The sequence below is a fragment of the Rhea pennata genome, chromosome 13, assembly GCF_028389875.1.
Source record: "Rhea pennata isolate bPtePen1 chromosome 13, bPtePen1.pri, whole genome shotgun sequence".
NCBI lineage: Eukaryota > Metazoa > Chordata > Aves > Rheiformes > Rheidae > Rhea > Rhea pennata.
In genome coordinates, this window is record NC_084675.1 from 18,999,104 (window position 1) to 19,023,068 (window position 23,965).

At 40.0% G+C, this 23,965-nt stretch overlaps 1 protein-coding gene across 2 annotated transcripts in view; it reads left to right on the plus strand.

Annotated features, from left to right (window-relative positions):
- Window positions 1-23,965, plus strand: part of CMIP (c-Maf inducing protein) — a 139,400-nt gene that overhangs the window by 73,247 nt on the left and 42,188 nt on the right. For both annotated transcript variants that reach the window (XM_062586544.1, XM_062586545.1), the window contains exons 2-3: window positions 248-373; window positions 11,162-11,212. In XM_062586544.1, the coding sequence (XP_062442528.1) occupies window positions 248-373; window positions 11,162-11,212 (177 nt within the window). The remainder of the gene's footprint in view (window positions 1-247; window positions 374-11,161; window positions 11,213-23,965) is intronic.

Consider the following 23,965-nt stretch of genomic DNA (forward strand, 5'->3'; position numbering starts at 1 on the left):
CACATCCTCGTTTTATCTTGCTTATAGATTATTGTTCAAGTTTTACAGTTGAACAAGTTGGATAGAAGTGAGTGGATCAATCTCTTTGTTGAATATCCTATATATGAATTTTATATTTTACAATTACACATTACGCAGATATTTTCAACACCAAGAATAATTTTGATTTTTTGCTCTTCCTTTGAAATTGTGAAGCTTCTGATGACTAAGTAAACACTTTTTTTTCCTCTCCTTTGTTTTCTTGCAGCCAACGGGTTACATGGAAAACTCCATTTCCTACAGTGCTATTGAAGATGTTCAACTGCTGTCCTGGGAGAACGCCCCTAAGTACTGTTTACAGCTCACAATCCCGGGGGGTACTGTCTTACTACAGGTACTGTAAACACAGCATTACAGTTCTGTTTCTCTCTCTCTTACATGAGTCTCTCTGAATTTCTGTTTGCTGTTCATGAAGTCTTAGTCTTAATTAGCTGGACTTAGAAAAGGCAGATAATTTATTGCTGTCAGGTTGCTTACCTGCCAGCAAATTTGCTCAGGGTGTTACTTTTGAAACTTTTCATATTGTTTGAGAATATTGAATGAGAATTTTGCACCACAGTGGTTTAATCTTCCTGCTGATTTTGTGATTGAGTAGTCATTCGTGGAACGGTGCGCTGATTAAGGTCTGGAACAATTGTATTAATATAGTCTGATTGCCGTATGAAACAAGTCAAGAATTTTATCCTCCAGCTCTTACAGGAAATCTGTAACTTGCAGGGGAATTAATGGGTATCTTTTTTTAAAGATACCTGGTCTTCATTTTATTTGAGGCTGGATACGTATATAGATACAGATAAATACAGAGGCTGTGTTCAGTCCTCTTAGAATTGTTTTTGAATAGAAGGCATTGTATTTACATTACTCCAGATTTTCTTCTGCACTTCTGAGATTTTGCAGGTCTGAGATCGTTCCAAGTTTAGTGACAGAAGAATACTTTGACCTTTGAAGCTACATTACAGTAAGAAAAGAAAAGCAACTGAAAACCCAGCTGTTTGACTCCCAAAGAATTTTGAATAGTTGTAACTTGGAAAAGACTGAATTGACTCATGTGTAGCTCCTTTTCACTTACTTTGCAGGTCTAGTCCTGGGGTTTTGCCTAGTTTGTGAGCGAGGATTTTGAAAATTGTATGGTTCCATCTGAGGAGAGGGTCCCTGCTAGTTTTAATGTGTGGCTGCTTGCAGCCCTGCAAAAGGGGGCTGCAGTCATTCCCCCATTTTAATCTGAAAACAATGGAGCTCAGGTAATCTTGGGTTAATCTGAGAATGTGTGATTTACTGGGTTCTTCTGGTACATAGGGTTTGGGTACATTTTCAGATGTCTCTGGCACATAGGCATGTGGTCAAAACCACACTGAGCATATACATGTGCTCAGTGCCTGGCAAATTTCTGTGGCTCAAAATGAGTTACTGATTTTTTTGGTGCTTCCAGGGAGTGTTGGGCATCTGAATTTCAGACAGGCTGCTGCAAGTCCACCTAAGTCCTGATTCTGTGGTTTGAAAAGCCTCTACCGTGTGTGACCTTGGGGGAAGCAGGAAGGTGAACTCTGATTTCCCAAAAGCTAGATTAAGGTCCCCTTTTTGTAAAAATCTTCCTCGTATAATTTGCTAATTATATTATTAAGAGAGAAACTCATTTGTTGAGTTGGACAATTTTGATTTTTTCCTTGAGATAATTTTGACTCTGTTTATTTCCTTAAATTTGCTTAGTGGTGCTAGCATTTACGTTTTTATCTGTTTTAACAGCCAGATAGTTACATTTGCATTTCTAAAATATCTGTTGGAGTCTTTATTTCATAGTTTATGGTGGCCACCTTTACTGGCTTGCTTAATAATAAACAAGAGAAGGTTTGAACCCATGGCTCCCTGCTGAGTTTAAAGGGAATGTGTTAGGGCGTGCAGACTTTTAAATGGAGCAGCCTGTCATTTGTTTCTTTTTAAAAAAACAAATGATTACATTTGTAAGAAATGAACATCTTAACGTGGATGCTTTGGTATTTTCTTTGAAAAAATTGCGATCTTTGTGCAACCTCATAGGAACTGATAAAGAAATGGAGTGAGCTGGGCTTCTCTTATGTTTATATTTGACTGTATTTCAGTGTAATTGAAAATACAAACTTTAGTCATGTTTTTAGTATGAGTTGCTCATTTGTAGTGTCTGGATTCATTAAATGTGACCATGTCAAAGGGAGTATAAAAACAGATTTCCCACGTACAGTTGTAATGTGTATTAATAAGACCAAAATGTTATTGAAAATCATGTAAGTATACTTAAGAAATCAAGATACAAAAACTAGATTTATGTACTGATCGAGTTCAGAAGACAGTCTTTGGTATGTGTGACAAAGAATCTAAGTATGCAAAAGACACATTCACTGAGGCTCTGAGCAACAGATGCTGAGAAATTTTCTCTTGCACACTTAAGCATTTCCAGATTTCCAAGAGACTTCAATGCATTTATGGGAAATTGGGGCTTCAGATCTTTTACAGAATCATTCAGCCCTAGCAGCAGCATACTGCCATGTAATGTCAGACTCTGGAATCAGGAAGCGTAGGATAGCGGAACGAGTGAAAAGAGTCCAAAACATCTTCTCAATAATGCTCCTTCTGAAGTGCAGTTTTGATGATGATGATTTTTTTTAAATACTTCATCTAAATGAGGTTATATGTTTAAATGAACTATTTTGAACTGAATTCTTTTTCTGATTTTGTATTTCTGATTAATTTCAGTTTTATATTTTTAATATGTTTTTGTATATTATCATAAGATCTTTAGTACCATGTGATATTACTGTCACAATTTGACATAAATTGTAGCATTTTAGTAGTGCTGAATCATAGCTTTTTCAGAATTTTTATTTTGCAGAAAAGTTTAAAATTCCAGCTACTTTTATTTCTGATCAAATCAGAAATAGATTTCAGATTGATGGAATCTCCCTCAGAATGGAAATTAATTTCCAACCAATTCTTGTAACAAGATGTCAGCATGTGGTATTAGGACATCTTTCATGTCTTTGCCTGTGCTAGGCATGATAAATGCCACAAGAGAGTTATATTCCATGTTTGAGTTTTCATCCCCTTGCCTGCTGTCACCAAGGTCTATTTCTGGGTTATTACTGCAGAGTAATGAGTCAGAGAAGGAAGAGTGCCATTACCTTTCCTTACATCATCCTCATGTCCTCCCATAGAAATACTGACCCATCCCAACCTATTTTAACGCATGAAATTTGACACACAGCGCCGGAGGTGATGCAGCTTCTCTTAGGAAATCAGATCATGATAACAGGATGCATCTACCTGGGTTTCAGAGGAGGATTTTTTTTCTCAGGCAGCAAATAGCTTAATCTGGACGGGGATCACACTGAAAAGTCGTCTTCGTGTGTGCGCTTCCCACTCAGTGTTTGTTGTATAAGCACAATTGTCTGAGCAGAGACGTATTTCAAAGCACAGTGTTTGTTTCAGCAGTTGGGAATTCTCATCATCCCTTGTGGGAGTCATGGAAAGTCAGTTTTCTAGACATGCTGCTATGATGGCTTATGTTTTCTTTCCATTGCCAAATGATTTGATTCCAGATTGTTCCAGTGAGGAGGAGTGAACTCTCACAGATTTTTCTCTCTCTCTCTCTCTCTCTCTCTTTTTTCCCTGTCACGCAACCAGGTGTGAGTGAGGGTTTTGCTGGAAAAAGGTTCATAGGACACAAGCTCTTTAGGCCAGGAAATAGGAGCTAAATTTAGGCTATGAAAAAGTGTAAGCACTTTAGTATTGGTAATAACTGAACCTCTTTGTGCTATGCTAAACTTTGGTCTTCCTGCTTTCCATTTATAAAATACTGTATACATTCCTGGTATTGTGTGGATGACGATGAAGAGGATGCAGCAATTGATAATGAAAAAAATGAAATAACCTCTTGAAAGTGAGTGAAGAAATTAGGGAGGATGGAAATTTATAAACTGCCTAGCACCGAATGTAGAAAGGGTCCCAGGAGGAAGATAATATTTCATTTATGGCAAACCTGCCTGCTTTTCCCATGAGGTTTTCTTTCTTTCAGATGAGTCCTAAATGCCTTAAAGCTACTTCTTCCAACCCTAACGCTAGTGTTATTTTATTCATTTCGTGGCAATCGGGTGCAGTCAGAAGGAAAAACAAACAGAACAGGAAGCCTTGACAAACATAGCCCTCGCACGTTCAGCTCGGTGCTTGAGCACACTGTTTTGCCAGGGAGTCCCCATGGTAAATGTTTCCATTGGATTTTTTTTTTTTGGTTAAAAAAAAAAAAAAAAATGCCTGGATAGAGTTCTCTTTTGAGAACCCAGCTTTTGGTTAAATATGAGTCCAGCCAGTGCTGGTACAGCAGAGCCATACACGGTCCACAATCCCGCAGAACTGAAAGAGACAAGGAATATTCCTGTACAGTTCCTGAGGCATCATGAAGCGAAAAGCTCTTCTAGCAATAACCAACAACTCTGTGTGTACCTCGAAGCTTGAACGGTGGGTCTGTCAGTTGTAACAGAAGCTCACCTCTGGGACATGCACGAGCGAGATGCAAAGTTTGCACAGACTGCAGCTGAGAGCAGCGTGCACGCCACGGGGATTCAACTTCCTGCAGTCCGGAGCGAATCTGCAGGGGCTGCTCTCTGCCCTTGTTCCCGTGTGCGGTAGGTTTTGCATGGAGATCTTGGAGCTGAGTCAAACTGATTGATAGTAAATTGGTGCAAAGAAGCCTGCAACGTGTTATGAGTCTCGGTAATGATTATCAGCTGGAGGAAAGTGTAACAAAAACCCATTCTTCTAACTAGAGAGCAATGCAGGGAAAGAAAGAGAAATACACAGTACAACCAGGCAGAGGTGAAAAACTTAGAACCTGGATCTTCAAATCCCCGTTCTTATTGCCACTTCTTTTCAGATGGCAGAGTTCCTTAGGAGGATATGCGTGAAGGACGGCAAGCACAAATATTGGCATTTTTTGCTATATGGACAAGGCAGTTCTTGTAGTTCTCTGAGTAATGCATGTGCCAGTAAAAAGCATTGTGGTAGCGCAGTAGGGCTAGTTTGCCATTGAAGGAGTGTGGTAGCACGGCCGTAGAGGTGGAAAGGACAAATCATCTGTTGATGCAAGCTGTTGTAAGCGTATTGATATCAGTGGAGCTTCGAGCATTCATATTAGCTTTGAGCTTTAGCGTCATTTCTGGAACAGTTTGCTTCCTGCACAGTTTGGGGGGGGGGGGTTCTGTTTCTCAGAGCACCCAGGTTTCTGTTTTGTTTCTTTCTCACCAGGATGGAAGTTATCACAGAGGCTCTAATAGTGGCATGAAACAATTGTTCAGGTTCCTATTTTTGTTAGGAAAAAAATCTCATTTTTAGAAGTTCACTACGTTTTAATGAAAAAGTGTATTCCTACTCATTGACTAAGAAGTGAAGTAGTTGGGTTGCAGAGAAAAATACTTCCCTTTTTGAGCAAAGTTATAAATGTATTCATATTGACCAAAACTCTGTATATGCAGACATTTATTCTCTTGCACAATTTTCCTGCTGTGAGCAGTCTGTTTGAAACTATTGGAATTAATCCCGTGAGTAAAGTTGGTGTCCTCTCAGGTCCAAAGGGGCTTTTTGAACATTTACACCCCAAAAATCAGAAAGTAAAAGTAAAATTAGAAAGTAAAACCTCACAATCAGCCTACCTCAAGAAAAGATCACTTAAAGTAGGCACACTGTATTCCTACTTGTTGGAACAATAAATAAATAAATAAACTACAAGCAGTTTAGAGTCTTTCATGATTTCTAAGGGTTTTCTTGCTACATTTTTCTGTTCTCTAAAGTGCTTTTCCACTATGTGTTGTGGTTGTGCAAAAACCAGTGGGAGGTCTGGATTGTGCAAAAAGCTCCCAACAGACCTTGGTACCACCCACCATGCAGCTAAAGCCATTAGATGGGAGGACAAAATTTCTAGCAGAATTGGGGCTTAGCAGGCTAGTGGAGGGAAATGTGAAACAGTTTTTCGAAGTGCTGCCTACAAAGGGACCCAAACTGCATTTTATTTAGATATATGCAAAATCTTTTATGTGCTTCATTCCTGTCTTAATGGCTACTTGTAATAGCAGGCAAAACATTTCCAGGCTGAGTCCTTTTTTTAACTTGAAAAATGTACCTGTAAGAATTACTGGAGTAGAGCAGGACCCACGCTGCAGGCAAGACAGAGTAAAAAACAACAGCAAAAATGAAAAAAAGAAAAACAGCAACAACAACAACAACAACAACAACAAAAAATCTTTTCTAGTGCAGCCTAAATATCTCATCAAAGCCTATTTAAAGTCTTCTGTGTCTCATTCTTTCCTCTTTATTGCATGCTAGAGCAGAATAAATACAGTAGGAGATACTGTCAGCTGAGTGAAAGGATGTAGGTGCCCTTGCACTGGAAGTGATGACTTTAGTGCAGAAGTGCTGGAGTTTAGGAGTGCACGATAGGTAAATCCTAAGCCTGCAAAACTCTGTATATGTGTGAAATTGAAACTGGGAGGGATATGGGCCCAAACTCAAGCAGAAGCCAACCCTAAAATACATGATTTTGCTTTAAGGATCAGGTGAAGGAAGAACCTAATGATGGGTCTGTTTCATGTTTCAAGGCTTTTCTCAGCAGTTCAGCAAGGGGCATTTCATAGATAAAGGCTTCCATTTTGTGACGTGACTTTGAGTAGAAATACATCACTGTTCCTAGTTACAGAGGAGTAAGTAAAACACAAAATAGGCAAAACCATTGCATACAGTGCCTGCAAAATTGAAACAAAGAGTGAAAATGGTGGCCTATATGGTGTTACTCTGATTTGGGGTGAAACTGTCATCAATTCAAAGATGAATTCCAGTTCCCTCTACAGTTTTACACTTTGATACTCTTTGCTTTAGACTTCAGAAATTTTATGTACGTGTAAGTCCGTGTGTGCAGAGGTGACAGTCAGCTGGACAACAGTCTGAACGGGCACTTCTGTCATCCAGCACGCTGTGAAAATCCCAGTTCTTTTGGTAGGCAAGAAATACCCCAGTTAGTCCCTTTCTCAGTGTGAGCTTGGAAAGGAGGAGGGGGGAAGATGAGATATTGTGCAAGAGTGAGGTGGCGGTTCCCCTCTGCAAAGGATCCAACGTTTCCTGCTCGCAGCTGCGGTTTTGCAACTTGCTAGAATTAGGCAGGCGGAAGGGTGCACTGGAAGGATTAGCTTGCGCTGCCTGGTGAAAGGGGAAAGCCCGCGTCAGGCAGCCACTTGGAGATAGCGGTGGTCAGGCTTGATGGGTTTGGCCAAACCGCATTTAACACTGTATGAAGAGTACTGCTGAAATGACCGTTGACTTTCTAAGTTCCTTTTACCATTGATTCCTGATCACTAGTGGGACTGCTAGCATTCCCTAAAGGTTAGTTTTCTCCTCTGTGTTCGTTTGAAACTGTTGTCATCTTTGTATTCTTCTTTCTTGGGAGTGTTCTTGAGTGAAAGCTCTGACAGTTTCTAGTTTTAGAGTGGTTCAGACTCCGGATCCAGATGCAGGTGTTTTTGACCTCTCTTCCTTCTTTGCAATAGGCCATGCTACATGTAGACATTGCTTGGTCCCACAATTGAAGCCTGGTCACTCTATTAGTTTTATGTTTTAGATGGTATTTATATGCCACTGTATTCAAGTTCCATAATTCTTTTCTCTGCTGCTTTTGTTTTCACCATTTATGTCATTCTTAGTTTTCTCCTCCAGTATTTGCTCTCCACTCACATCTCTACCACAGCCTGATGCTGTTGTCCTTATCAATTATTTCTCTAATCCACTTACATGGAAGTTCCTAATTCTTCTCCAACATAGGATCTAGGAGCAAAGTCGGTCAAAAAATCTGCCTACATGCAGTATTTTCTGGGTATTTATTGTGGTCTTGCAGTCTGTAATTACTGACTGCCTCAAAGTAGGACAATAGTTAACAGTTCTCAGCAATTTCTATTTAGTGCTTCAGTGTTTGCTCTCACTTTAGACTGGGCTGGCCTTTGGTTTAAGTCATGCCATGGTTAGACCAGGGATGTAAGTCAGGTTGGTATTTGCCTGTTTGAGAGAAGTACTTCATCTCCCTGGTGTTAGCTAGAATATACAATATTTTGCATTTTATCAGTTTAAAAACAACTGTCTTAGGGATCTTAGTTAATAAATTAGCATAGCTGTTGTATACTTAATCAGTATTTAATTGTTTTTTAAGGAAATAGTGGATGTATAGTGTGCAGTGTTACTCCTGCCATTGCATAATATATGTACGCAGTCCTTGAAAAACTGCCACAGTTTTACTTGCTCTTTGAAGACCTTCAATACGATTTTTCAAAATGAAGAAGTCTTATCAGTGTGACATGCAAACACTGAGAATCAGGAAAACCACCATCTAAGGATGAGAATAGGCAGCTGTTCTTTTGCTAGAATACTGAGTTTCAAGTAAGAGTTGGAGTCCAAGAAACATTGGACAAAAACAGTCCTTAGCCTCATCAGGGCCAGAAAGGTAAAGGATTCCAGAACGGAGTATTTCTGGCTTCCTAAGGGAACATATGTTGTTCTACTGGAAGGAGCATGTGGCTCAGAGTTACAGCTTGGGAGTTCCTGGCCTCACTTTGGTTACTGAGATTTTAAAAAATGAACAGTTTCTTCCAACAAAGTTGTTAATGGATTTGGAATTCCTGATAAAAAGAGCAGTATAAATACCAATTGTTGCAATTTTAGCAGGTTTTTTGAGAGTTTTACAGGAGCCTATGATCATTTCACGTGACATAGCGACACTTGAGCACTGGGCACTTCTGTTGCTGCTCTTTAGCCAGCAGAGCCCTCCTCCTCTCCTGATGTCTTCAGGTCGCATCTCTTCTGGAGATGCGCAGCTGGGTAGGTTTTCAGACATGAACTGCGTCTTGGTCTTCCTGTAGACTGATGTTTCTGTCTTGCAAGTGCTGACTCCATTACAACACGATGTGAAACTTCAGCTGGTGTCACCTTGAGCTTTCGGTTCCACAGGGCCGTTTGTCCAAAAACCGATGCCAGTATTCTTTTCTCTTCTGTGAAATGGTTTTCTGTTCAAAAGTACAATTTGATTTAAAATTGATTCTTTCACGGGAAAATGTGTTCGATTTTTTTTTCTTTTTAATATGTTGTCTGGAGAAAGACAAGAACTATCTAAACATATTTACTTCATGCCTTTTAACAGTGTCAAAAATGTTATTCAGGCTTTATTGTGGCTAATTATTATATTTGTTATATACAAATATAGTATAAAACCATATTGAATTGAAATTCAGTTGTAGAACATTTATAGAAAAAAGATTTTTTTTATCATATTATGATATGCATACATAAAATACTATGTAAATAGTAGACAGAAAATGTTTAAATAGTGACAAACTGAAGTATCCTGAAGTTTATAATTTTTTATTGCAGGCAAAAAAAATTTACACCTTTATAATGTTTTTACTAATTCAATAAATATAAATTATTAAATATAGTAATTTAGATTTATTATATTTATTTTCATTTCTGTCAATTCATATTCTGATATGTCAGCATTCTTCATGAAATGAAAAGTCTGTTTTTGATAAACTCTGTGGTCAGTCAAGACTATTCTCAATGGATTTATGTGGTTTTCTTGCCTGGAGATCTACTGGATGAGCAATTGGTTCCTCTATGTATAATTTATATAACATATTGCACATGTAGATTTCATATTATAATCATATAATATATATTTACATATTTTATAATATGTAAGTATTTATAGATAGTATATTTATATACTGTGTAAGTATTTTATATAGAGGTATAAAAAGTATAGAGGTATAAGTATTTTATATACATATATGTATGTAAAATGTATGTATGCAGAGATTGAGAGAGAGAGAGAGAGAGAGAGAGAATTACTCCATTTAATTTACAGAAATTAGTCCAAATTCATGTCATTGTAAAATCAGTATCTAACCTGGAGATTAAACAGAATTCTAGTAACCACACAGCATTTTTACTTCTAATATTCTTGCCATTATCAGTGATTTTTGCAGGAAATAAAATTCATTCTGCAGTGTAGATTTTGCATACATATCTAAATGTGTTGGAGAGAAAAAAATTGTTGAAGGATGCTTCAGTTTGCAAGAAATCTATATTTTTCTCTGGTGAAGAACCTAACCATTTGTTTGAACATAAGTGCAAGGGCTGTCCTATAATTTTCACTGGTCACATAAAACATTTTGAATTGTAAGTAAAAATTGCCTGCTGGCCGAGACTAAATGAGATAGAGTTGGAAAAGCCAAAGGGCATGTCTACCCACTCAAATATTTCAAACTTATGTCACCTTGTCAAGGCATGCATATTTACGTCACTGTAGATGCTTTTATATTTTTTGATACTGAGCTTTTTGACCTTTGAGAGTCTTGAACTATTCCTTCATTGGCTATGAACCTTGCTTCACGCTGAGAATTTCTGGCAGCTGGGCTTAATACAGACAAAAAATGGTGATCACTGGGAATGATTATTGCAACATTTGTGCAGTTCCTGCAGATGGTCTCTGCATGTATGTGCACGTCTGTGCGTTAAGCTTTTCGCTCTATTTTAATATTGCTAAAAGAGCTAAGATGCTATTTGAATTGCTTCGTGGCCAGCTGAGGAATAGCACAAGAAGGGAAACTAGTGCATGGAAAATACGCAACCTGCCTGCAAAATGTCAAGGTGTCTTCTTACTCTGCTTGTAGTGATTAATGGAGAAGGCAAATGTCCTGCAGATGTTAAAGATCTGAACAAAACCTGACTGAAATCAATGAGGATTTTTCACAGTCTTAGATTGATACTACTCTAGGGGAGATTTATGTTTTGGACAGTTTTGGTTCACTGTTTTACATGTGCAGCAAGGTCTTTGCGTCACTGCTTTCTGAGAAAATTAATTTGTTATAATGTAAAATTGTAGTTTTGAGCAAAGAGCTTCCCTCCCTCTGATGAGGCTGGGGTTGAAGTTAGCCAAGGTCAGGAGAATACAATGAGTGCATTACTGGTTTTAAAGAACACATGGGTGATTTGCTTGGTTTTGGCTCACTGATCTGAAACACTGATAGAAACTAATGATTCTATTTGTAACTTTTTTTTATTGCAGGCTGCAAACAGTTACCTGAGGGATCAGTGGTTCCATTCTTTGCAGTGGAAGGTAAGTTCTCCACTTTACTGTTTTCCTTGTATTGTCCTAAGAATACTTTAACATTCACCATTACTACTTTGTAAGAACCTGAACGGAGGAAGTCTTTTTCATCTAGAAATGCTGAATTGAAATACTTATGCAATTTCAACTTGTTCATGAATTGAATTAAGTGGACAAATTTGCTTGTTACATAGCCTAGTATTATCAACACATGGTTGGCTTCAAAGAGTAGCTAGCAACTAAATTTAGTATTAAGCAGTATAGAGATTGAATGCTTTTGTTTTTGTACTTGTGAACTGTAATGCTTTAGAGAACAACTGCAGCCTAATAATATGTTCTGAGCTCTTAGGTTACCTTTTTTTTTTTTTTTTTTTTTGAGAAACTAGGGAGAAAAGGTGTCCTTTAAAGTTGCTTTATAAGTAACATCGCTGTCTTATGCATCAGTCTGTTTTTATTCTTTGTAATGATTTGGATTTAAAGGTAGTTTCCATTTCAGAAATCTCAAGCCGTTTCTCATTTTCAGTGGGAACAGTGGATTGATTGCTCTGAGTAGGGGAAGTGGCTCACAGTGACAATGTTGTGTTTCGGAAGCAGAACATTCCTCACAAAAAAAATGTAGCTATTAACCTTTGTATGAAATTTGTATGGATCCGAGATGAAGCTGGAAATAAGTTTTGGCCAGATGGTGAATATGGTTGTATTCTCTGTCTTGTAGTAGGAAGCAAAAACAGTAACTTTCCAGCTGAGGACTTTTCTTTGGAAGTGTTTCGGAGAAGTCAGCCAGGTTGGCTGTGTAGCTTATCAAGATTTCGGCCTGCTGACAACAACCGCATGTGAAAATATAAGGAAGTCTCTCCCACCAAACTGGTTTTAGTGTAGGTGTTTTGGATAGTACTGCTATTGCAAAATATTTATGTGGCAAAAGTACAATATTTGTGTACTTTGTATAGACATCAGCTTTTGGCAGAGCTGTGTTCTGAATGGATCCAGGTTCTTATCAGTAAGAGCCAAGTGTTAAAACCTCTTTTTTCCAGACTGCTGGCATATTTTCCAGTCCATTATCCTACTTGTCTAAATGACCATGGGACAGTGGCAGCAATAGCAGAAGGCTGGACTGTGGTGTGGCACTTTACCTGGCCTCTTGACCGTGTCATTAACACAGTGCTTGTGTTCTTCCTTGCTCCTTGCTTCCTTGTTCTTGTCTTGCTTCCTTTGCAAGTCCCAAGGATAACAGAGAGGCATTGAAGCTTAAAGCATGCAAAGACGGTCTCTACACGCGGCTCTTGATTTTCCCTCCTGCTTCGGCAAGCAAGGCTGCTCAGGGAAAGCGTGGACAAAGAATGGTTAGAATTTCTTTTTCTGCCTAGCCCCCAACCAAGATGCCTAAAGTACTGATGTGCTGTTGGCATGTACCCACTTCCTCCAGCAGTGAGGGGAAAATTAGGGCAGAGGAGCAGCTCTGAAAAAAGATAAGAGTGTAAAAATACAACCTGAATATGCCCACTTCCTCTCCCCCCAATTAAATTATGAAGAAAAAGCTTAGGCAAAATGACCTGACTCGCTCATATGTCTTTCAGTCATGAGGAGGGAACTTGTGGGAGTTGTTTTTAAAGGAGCATTTCTTAAACTTTCCAGTTCTTCTGACTAAGCCTCTCATTTTGGGAAACTCTGAGTAATTTAACTTGTTGCAAAGTACAATTTATTTTTGCTTCTTTGCTTTCCTCCTTCCCCCCCTTAAGTTCACTTTTTGAAAAACAAAAGTGAAACATTATCTTGATTTGAAAGACCTTCCTTCTACCAAGAATAGCAAACAACCTTTTCCCATAACAGCAATAGAAAAGTTTGTCATTGCCCAGGTATTTTGCACTAACAAGTGTCTCTTTGCTAATATAGAGACAATTTTGATGCTTTTTATTGCCTAGTAGTTCAGAAAAAGAACACCATGTAGCTTTCTGTTCTTTACCTTAAAGAATACTTTTCAGGTTTAAATGAAATCACAACAGAACTAACAGTGGCAAGAAAATCAGTGTATCTAGAAAGAGAATGGAGGAAAATGTTTATGTGGGGTAACCCTAGTGAAGTTTATCACTTTACTAGCACTATAACTCACAGCTTTTGAGAGCCAGGTGCCAATGTGCATCTTACACTGAGATCTGTATGATGAGCAGGTAGTGAGGGAACCCACAAAAAGTGTCAAGTCTGTTCTTCTGGAATGGATCTTTTACACCAAGCACCAGCTGACAGAGAGATCTCTGCAGCTGTATTATAATTGGGTGGTTGTGCTGATGAATGATATATTTGTCCAGTGGTCTCATAAATAATATAGGTCAGAACATTTCTGCAAGGATGTAGAGCACAGATGAAAAATGGTGCAGATAGCCAAAGCGGTTAATCAGGGTAGAACAGATACCCGACAGAGATGAGCTTCCTATGGCTTGTATTTGTGTGGTGGAAGTATCTACAGCAGCCAGCTGACCTCAGAGCCTCACTGTATGAGGTGCTGCATAGAGATACAGCAGGAGGACTTCACTTCCCCTGCACTGCCCACAAACTGCATAAACCAGACTGAAGGACCCCCTTTTACAGATGGCAAATCGAGACCCAGAGAGTTCCCAGCAGTGGGGATTGGCCTCAGCCATAGCCTCTTGATCTTAAACAGGAATACTTAAATTACAACTGTGGGAGCAGGTTAATCTTCTGTCAACGTCTTTCTGGCTGTTTCCCCTTCCTTTTCCTATGTTTCAAGCCTTGAACGTTGGCCTGCACATTGTCTGAGCTCTCTGTGGATAAGGGCTAGGTCTAGGGAATAGTGGTATTGTTAAGTATTTGGGGAAGCTTCGATACTGTGCTCATTGAAGGGGGTCTGGAGGTGGTAGGGGCAGACTGTTCCTTATGTACTCATTTCTCTTTGGGTGCTCTGTTAGATTCATACACTCCTGCTAAGGGTTACTCATAATTCCTCAATGAATCTGAATATCAGTGTATATCAGTGTGCAATTCCTAAAGGATTATTGGCCGCCTCAGCCTGTTTTTAGAAATCCTGATTTCCTTTGGGTTACAGCTAAGCCAAACTGTCTTTGTGCAGAGAACAAACAGAACATATTAACAACTGTAGAGATACTTAAAAATAAACAAATTATTAATCTGTGATGTAGGAAACATTCCTTTCAACCAGGGAGGTTGGATTGAAACCATGATATGTAATCTTTTCTATTTGGAAGCTAGTAAGTCATAACAGTGTATCAATAGAGATAACAACACCTTTCATAAATATACAAAAGCGAGTAACACATGCAGTTTATGACTGGTTCTGGATTTAGACTAGATATGGTGGTAACCAACCCATACTGTGGGGGGAATATACCTAAACTTGAGGGGTACTTGTGACTTCTTTGGGATGCACACCAATAACAAGATAGGTACCCCAGGCATTTTTCCAGACAGTGTCTGTCTAATATGCTGTTTGTTTATATCTTACTGCCTTTGGACCAAAGCCCTGTGTCTATGTATTTATCTAAAGCCCAGCGCCACTTAAGAGGATGCCTTACCCATCCTCTTAGAAAGCATTGAGCCCCCCTGCAATGTAATGATTTTTTGTTAATGAAAAGACCTGCTTTTTTTTTCTTTCTTTCTTTCTTTTTTTTCCATGTTGCACTGAATTCAAAAAGACATCAGGGAGGTCTTCTCAGGGGGTCTGCAGGTGTTCTCTGGGGATATGCAGTGCAGATACAGATTCACATGGAGGGGGAGAAGACATCTAAAGCTTACACAGGGCATGCTGCATTTTTTAATATGCCTGGTAGTAAATTCTGAGCATCCCCCTCATTATGGGATGTTGGCCACTTGAGTTGCTTAGTTAGCTGAGTGATGCAGCAGTGAAAGATGTCAGCTGAAGGCTCTGGGGGAAATGTCCTGAGTTGGCACCATTCAGAAATAATAGACCTAGATCTTGTGCAGTAAAGTGTGAAGCATGACTGCAGCTGAGCTTTGTGCGCCTGCCTCTGACCTCTGTCTTCTAGAAATGTTTGCCTGTCTCTTATCTTTCCTGCTGATGCTATCAACCAGTCTTATACTGTCCTCTCAGGAGCAGTGCTGTTTGGTTTGGGTTTTAACCTCTCTGCTAGCATGGATAATGAGAATTCATCAGTTGTAGAATAGTTTATGTTGGAAGGGACCTTTGAACATCATCAGGTCCTCCCCCCACCTTCCTCCATGTAGGGTCTTTTTTGATGTTATGTGAGGTTGCTCAGAGCCTTGTACAGCCAAGTTTTGACTATCCCCAAGGATGGAGATTCCACGGCTTCTCTGGGCTCCTGCTTCAGTGCTTAATCACCTGCGCTGCAGAAAGGTTTTCCTTAACTCTAACCAGAATGACCCTGCTGCAGCTTGGGTCTGTTGGCCCTTATTTGTTCACTGTGCGCCTGAAAAGGGTCTAGTTCTCTTTCCTCTGTAACCATCAAACGGATAGTTGAATGCAGCTCTTAGATCACCCCTTAGCCTTTTATTCTTCAGCCTCTGTCATACCTGATATTATCTCAGTGCCCCTCCTGTGGTCTCTTTGCAACTTACCGTTGTGCCGGGAAGCCGAGCTGCACACAGCGTTCACGTACGGTCTCGCAAGTGCCGAACAGAGGGAGTAGTCACTTCCCTCAAGCTTCTGGCTGCAGTCTTGCTCATACAGCCCAGTACTGAACATGCACTGCTGACTTGCGGTCAGCAATTAAATTGCCTTTATTTTAAAAATTCATTTTCCAAACAGATTCCATGTTTTGATTCCCATGAATTGGAAACTAGAACAATGTTGTCATTTGGGATTTGCAAGTCATTTGCAATGAATTCCAAAACAAGAAATGTTGGCCTTTATTCAAAAACTTTAATTTTGGATTAATATTTCTGTGGTTCCCTGAGGGATTGTTGTATCTCTGTCTTCAGGAAATACTTTAATGCCCAAGAAACCTTATTAATTGCAAAGGGATTTCTTGTTGTGTAAAGTCATACTTGACCTGAATAATGATAGCTCTATCTAGTCTTTGCTGTGTCCAGTTTATGAATTCACTGCCTGTAGATATAGAATGCTTTTTATACAATAGGTGAGTTGCTGAGCTCTGTGAGTATCAGTATCCACATCTAACAGTGAACATCTGGAGGGGTTTATATTTCTGTGTTTTAAAACTGCAAAATATTAAGTTGAAAGAAAGTGTTTTTGAAACTGTGGTAAAGCCTTCCTTGTGTAAAGCACCTTTACGGTTTTGTCACCATGGTAATGATTAAAAATAGTGCTGATACAGGAGTGAGGTTTATATAGAACTTAAATGATGACATTAAAGAAATTTATAGCCCTAAATCTCAGTAACTCATGTCTTAAAACCATGAGAGCAGGAAAAAATCACATCAGTTATGGTTAAAAAGGTCCATGTCTGTCATTTGTATTTAATCACCTGATTTATGATCTGAGAGAGGAAAGCTTTGATACTCGGTGACAATTCAATGAAGAAAAGTCCTGTGCTGTACTTTACGGTGAAAATACTATTTAAAGAGCTCAACAGTTCTTTGGAATGGTAGTTCCTGGACTTCAGCCCTTCTTTGGTGGTTACACAGCACATGCGCAACTGCCATTGTCCGGCCATTTCTTTGCTTTCTTTAGCTGAAACCTGAAGTATATTTGTGGAACACAGAAAACTTCACATTTTCTGTGTGTTTTTTCTCCTATTATAAGAAGCAGTAAATAATTTTCATATAATTAAGCCAATGACTGGTTCCCCCTCCCTTTTTTGTCTGTATATGAGTCAATAATACATTGATGAGAAGCTAAATTGTAGAATTAAGTTTTGCCTTTCAAAGCCTCAGGGCTTTGAAAGCGTTGTGGGCTTTGGGTACTCACAAGGTACTTTGAAGGAGCAAGTTTCTTCCTTTGACAGAATAAATGGAAGAAGTGAGGTTTTGGCTGGTGGTCTTATTCTTCCAGCAGAATGCATGGATATCACCATATGGTTCTGGGAGACCATAAGCAGATTTTTAAGGTAGCTGAAGTCTCTGTCAGGATGTTCAAAGCCTGCAGGGAAGAGTTTAAGACTGGACTTTATATTTTGTAGGGAGCAGATACTCCCTACAGTAGGGAGAGAGAGTAAATAGCTGTTCATGGATCTAAACTTGTACGTGTTAGGGCTTTTTAGTGAATGTAGTGGAGCTAAAAGTAAATCTCAGCATTTTTCAATTCGTGGTTTCAGTTTATGGTTAGGCAACACTTACTGTCAGGATTTAACATTTGTTGTCCTTTTATATTTGGAAGGTAATATGTGTTGCAGCTGTGTGCGCCTGCCTTACTGTGTGCCTTCCCTCACTCTTCTGCAGTGATTGGTAATACTGCCCAGTCTATAAGTCTAAGCAATCCCGTTGCAAATTCAGGAGCTACCTCATTGGAAATCTTGTCCTACTTGCAGAGCCTTCTACTTATGTAATGTTTGGTTTCTTTGTAGTTCTTTTGCTTAGGACAGTTTCATGAGCACAGGGGTAGTTTTTTTCCTTTTCCCACCCAAGTCTGATCAGTTTTAGGCCAACTATTATCAGAAGCCACTTTTAGAACTTTGGCCCTGGCTTCTGTTTCTGAGATCTTAGTTTTTTGAAGTAACTGTGCTGTCAGCTGCAGAAAGACATTAATCTCAATTTGGGAGGTGAAGTGAATAGATGAAAAACAGATAAGATGTTGACAGGATTGGCTCTAGACAGAAAGTTTCTTCTCTTATTTTTTATGAATCATTGGTGATGTTTTAAGAAGTGGAACAGGTAGAACAGATAATTTTTTTTAAAAAAAAATCACTTCAGCTGCCTTTGCATTAGGAAAATACTTCACTCTTTGTGGGTTACGTTAGACCAGGTGGAGGCTGAGCTCAGACTGCGCTCTGCACTGGCTCGGTGTGAATCAGTGGAGATCTGGGAGCTGCGTAGCTGTGTCAGCACAGCACTTTGTCCAACCGAAAGAGGCTCTCGGCAACATACTGAGATGCCAGCCTGAAGCAGAGCTGCTGCTCTGTGCTGCTCCGTCCTCTTGCAGCCATATACACACGTGGTTTGTGTACCCTTAGCTGCCTCCTGCATTGCCAAAACAAGCTTTTTTATAGAGACAGAGCTCAAGCCAGTTAATGGCCTAGTGGTGAAATCGGAGTAGAAACTGGACAGTTATTTTCTATCGTGCTTTAGCTAAGTCAGAACCGGCTCTAGATTTCCCCTCTAGACTTGGATACTATCATATTTAAACTTAATATTAGGCCTGAAGATAGAGGGGTGTCAAAAACAGCTGAATAAACAGGCCAGTTTAGCTTATTGTGTACTTAGGTCTCTGCTCTGAAGAGGAGTAAATACGATTGCTAGAGTATGTTGCTTCTCAGGAATGCTGAACTACAGGCCAAGAGGGATCCTCATTTTTTGTGCTGGTGAATTGCTCTTAGGCATTATTCCAAGGCCGACCTGATGACTAACTCTTAACAATTCAAGACTTTGAGGTCGTAGTGACCACGAGTTTCACCAAATTACAACTTCTCCTCTATAAATATTATAATGTAGAACTACACCAAAACTACTCTCTCGTTCAGGTGCCTATCTGTAGAAGAAAGGTGAAAATCTGGGTTTTTTTAGGAGCCTTCTTACAGGACCTGCCTTGGTAGTCTTCGCCAGGGGTATAATTATCCTTCTCACATAATGCATTGCGTGTGAATGTCTAACTCTGGGAGTTGGTGGATGCTAAGTGCCTTGTTAAGCCAGTGCATCCGGGACCAATTCGGCATTACTGACGTTAGAAGGACACTTGCAAATTACTTCATTGGTGGCAGAAGACCTAAATGAGCCTGAAGTAGCAAAGAGGATCTAGGTGCTGTTCTAGACTTCCCTTTCCTACCTTGCACATTTTTGCCTGCAGAGTGTGCATTTAATTCTTCCAATAAAATTACTGTTTGTCTAGTGCCTAGTATACTTAACATATTATAGGATTATAAAATTGCTGGTAATATCCACAAAAAAAACTCTGAAACAGAATGTTCTAAATGTCAAAGCTTTTGTCATCTGTCCTAGCTCTTGCAATAAATCACATTCAGCTTGTCTGTTGCACTTCCTTCTTTTTTTTCTCCCAGAATAATATTTCTTTCAGAGTTAGAAAAGAAGTAGCAGAAAATGCTAGTAAAAGTCATTTATGCCTTTCATTCCACTGTCTTCATTCAGATGCCATTGCATCACAATTATTTGCCACAGCCTGTTCGCTGGTGCTTTTTACTATCATATTTAAAATGAGAATACTAGATTAAACTGTGTGACCAGATCAGATGAATCAAGGACAACACAGTTGTTACATGCAATTATCTGCATTTGTCTCTGAAAGGGAATTTTGATAGCACCCCAAAATTTTCAGATGCTCAACAGAGACGTTAACCTTGAGATCAGAAGCCTGAACATGGGAGGTCTTGGTTCAGTCTTGCACACCAAGCAGCATTTATACAAAAGAGAAAGAAAACAAGCAAATTGCAGAGATTTGTTGACATTTTAGTAGGCTAAAGAGTTGCAATAGGTTTGGATTTTTGCTGATTTGATGTGGTAAGATGGGATGTAAAAACATGGAATGAAGTGATGGGACTGTTTCAGATGCAAATGCTGCTGTGAAATCTGATGTCTCCCAGTGAGAGAATGGGAAATTCTGAGCTCCAGATTCCAGTGATTCGGAGACAGAAATACCTTGCTTTTCTGAAGTCCCTTTTAAGAAGCTTGCAAGCCTGCATCTGTGCTCTCCCTAAGGCTCTGCAGCAGCTTTCTGACACAAACATGTTCCTCGAGCTGTGCACATCTCTCTTGCTGACGACATTGATGATGCAGGTGCACATGAGCGAGAAGACAATTTCAAAGCCATTTATGGTGCTGAAGTGCAAGAAACTCAGCAAAATAATACATTTGCCAAAGAGGAGAAAGTGAAACAGGTGGGTAAATGACTGTCTATTTTGAAGGTTTTGCTGAGTGGAAGGTAGGGAGGAGGGTAGGAAAGAGGTGAGGGGGCTCACTACTAGCAGTGCAGAGTGAAAAGGAAAAGGGATGACGTGGCTTTTTAATCTGGTTTGTGTATCTGGGAAGAAGTAATTGCTTTTTATGCTACTCAGTGCTGTTGAAGCTACTAAGATTTCCTGGAAAATAGAATTGGAATGGATTCTCTTTTGGAGATTATCTTTTGTTAACAGTTACTGAAATACATAGAATTAGTAACCACTTAATACTAATTTGAGGTCATTTTTCAAGTAGCAATTTCTTACCATCAGAATTCCTACATGCCTGAAATGACAGGTGTGTATTCTGCAGCCTTGCAGCTGAGACAGCGTCCTGTTTTCCCAGTGATGAACAGCCTTCTTTTACTGGAGTGGGATCTGAAGGGTGTAGTGTCAGAGTGGGGTGGCTTTCTGCGCAGCAGGTATACTGTCTGGCTATTCTCCACAGTGGCCTTGAGCACAGCTTTTTCTTTGGCAGACCTGGTCAAAGTGCAGTGATGATAAGATTGTATGTGTTCTTTTTTTTTTCCTACACACTATCTCTTCTGTACAGTGACGAAGTCATTTATTCCCACTGCACTCTGAGAGCTGGTGTATGTCAAGGACTAGACTCCACAGACACAGCCATCAGGTGTGGAATATAAAGTGCCTGAATATAAAGGTATTGGAAACCTGGATCAATTCAGCTTCATGTTAGATGAAGTCCGTAGGGTAGTCAGTAATGTTAGGTCTCTACGCAGAGAAGCATGCAGCGAGGACTGTACCTATGTCGTAGTTAATGTCACAGTGCTTTGTGTCTTCTGCTCTCTGTTTCATGCATGCAAAACTCCACAGTCAAACAGTGCCTACTATAGCTTACCAATTTAGTACTATTTTTTTTCTTTTACTCATGCACTGCAATGCAGTTAGTCCACTGAAGGTTGTGGAAAGAGTAGAGTGTGTATGGTGCACACATCCTTTCATCTGTTAGTCTACTTTTTAAAAATTCTTTTATATTTTATTTTTTTAAGGAACATGATTTTGCTGACTCCAGCTCGTACTGCATAATCTCAAATATAGGAGCACCTCAGGCTCACACTTATCTGGAAACTATAGGTCGTGCCAGAACATTGAGATCACTATGTCCGGACAGTGTCCTTGTTGAGCATTTGCTGTTCTAGAGAAAAGGGCCCAAAATCCTGCAGCTGGCAAGCACTAAGGTCCCACAAGAGAGGAGGCGGTTAGATGGTTGTGCCTAGACATGTTTGAAACCTTCTCTTTGATGATGAGTAAGAAGCTGTTAGCGATGTAGATTAAGCAGGATGTGTGTCTCGGGCCCTAATTGTTTGACTCTAGTAATCTCTATTTGGAGTTTTTTCTTGCTCGTTTTGAATGAGAGTTTAAAGTTTGTAAACACCACTGGTTTGCAGTGAGGGCATATCTTCTCTGTGCAGTGTGGGGCAACTCTGTTGAAGTTTTTAAAGTTCCTCCTCCTGCCTGAGATCAGGAGGAAAAAGCATTGTGTGACTTCTGTTTAAAAACAAAACAGAACAAGCCATAGTCAACCTAGTTTGAAAAACATGATTTAAAGTATTTCTTCTTTTGGGGAGAGGTTACATGCAATTTGCAACCCAAGCACACAGCTGTGTCTCTACGAATGTTTTTTTGCAAGTAGGGAGTGGCTTGTCCTTCTCCTAGAAGCGTATCCACCGTCATAGTGAAATTCCGCATAGCCAGAGCAACATTAAAAACAAACCCCAGCTTGGCTCTGTTATGAAAAATACGGAACAGCAGTTGCTGTGTGCAGGATGAAAGCTGATGTTTTGCCAACCTGAAGTGTAAAGCTGGTGCTGGAACTGGGGCCTGAAGAATGGAAGTGTTTGCCAAAAGGAAATGGAAGCAGGGATGGAGGGTTTCAGGGAATGCATCAAAGCCAGCCTTGCCAAAAAACGTCTCCCCTGTGGACAGGTCTGATTACGATAGTAACCGCATTAGCCCATGCAAAGTGCAGCTGGAGCCACAGTTGGCCTTTTGCAGTTTCTAGCTGTTGAACAGCATCTCGAATGCACAGCTAGGGAGATCTGGTTTTGGATCTGCCAGCTGTGCTTCTGTATCTTTATGACCCAAGGGCTGCGTGCAAGCATTTGAGAAAAAGAATGGGAGATCAGCAAAGATAAAGCTCAGTTTCTCTGCTTAATAGTGGGAAGGTATACAAAAGATAACCCATTCCTTCTCCACACAGGGGCTAAAAGGAAGCCACAAGTTTTGAGTTGACTCAAAATGTTAAGATTTTGGAGGCACACATACTGTATTGCACGCAGGTTTTTCTTCAGCGGAGTCAATAAATTGCAGCGGAGTCCACAAATTGAAGGCCTGTTTGCCCAATGTTAGTTTTTTTCCCCTTGGATACAGTATGCCTCCCTCTCTATCCTCTCATCCTGTTTTGTTCCCAAAAGATATCTTAGCAGTATTCTTGTGCGTATCTGAGAGCACAAGCCCAGGGCTGTGGTCAGTCTGGTGACAGCTTTGGGCAAAGGAGATGGGGGGTGTGTGCGTACGCCTATGTATAGGTGTATATATATGTGTGTGGTGTGTGTACATATATACACACACGTATATATCTGCTTTTGAGTAAGTTCTTCCATACATTAATCTTGCAGCCGCCCAGTGTTACATAGGTGGGTGACTGAGGTGCTGGAGGCTGTCCTGTGGGACCTCTGTTTATGCTTCCCCTTTGCACCTCTGTTGGTCCAAACCGAAGTGGAATCTGTTTTGTCCTTTAAAATTTTTGTTTATTTCAGCATTCTTACGTTCTTGCCATGGTATCGTCCCAGTGGTATCCGAGCAAAGGACAAACTCCATGCCTGTGGGAAGCATCTGTTCCTTCATTCCAGCCTGTGTATTAGTAACTACTGAACTCGTATCACCGTGTGTTGAACCTGTTGAACTCTGGTAGCTTTGAAACAGTACTGATTTGAATGTTTGGGGGTTCCTGAGATCTGGAGCAAGCAGGTAGACACCAGTGTGTGTGTGTGTGTGTGTGTGTGTGTGTGTTGAGGGGGGGAGATAGGTAAACACATGTAGACTGAAAAAGGGGAGTTGGAGAGAGGTGTTCTGAATGGGAAGCCCTGTAGCAGGGTGTCAGTATTCTGCTTGCTCCCTACAGCCCAGTTCATGCTAATGGTGCTTTTATTTAGAGATGCCATGGTCTAACAGTTAGCACGGAGGTGTGAGAGTCAGAAGACCTCAGTCTTGGCTCTCGTCGTGGCTTGCCATATAACCTCAGGGAAGTCGCTTCGTTTTCTTACTCTTGCTCCTTCCTGCTTTTAGTCATCAAGACTAAGAGCTGTCAGGGCAGAGATTGTTACTTGATATATTTATTTATTCAAGCCCTCGATTCATGGGTACTAATCTTAGAGCAATAAATAATGGTGATTTATTCAGGAGTTTTTCAAATGAATCATCAGAAAAAAAATGTTTTGTAGACTTCAGCTGAGGGGGGGATCAAGGAGTCTATAGCTTATCGGTTCCCTCCAGTTCTCTGAACTGTGGAAAGGAGCCTGCAGGCAAGTCAGCCCGGAGCAAGGCGATTGCATTCTAAGAAACAACTGAAGCAGAGAAGTTGATGCACTTCAGCATTTAACACCGAGTAAAATTAAAATGCAGAAAGTCCCTTGGCCTGAAAATGTTGTAGGGTGCAAAAGGCTGCTGCTGCTGTTAAGCAGCTGCTTGAGAGAGCAGCACATTAGTCTTTCTGTGCAAAACC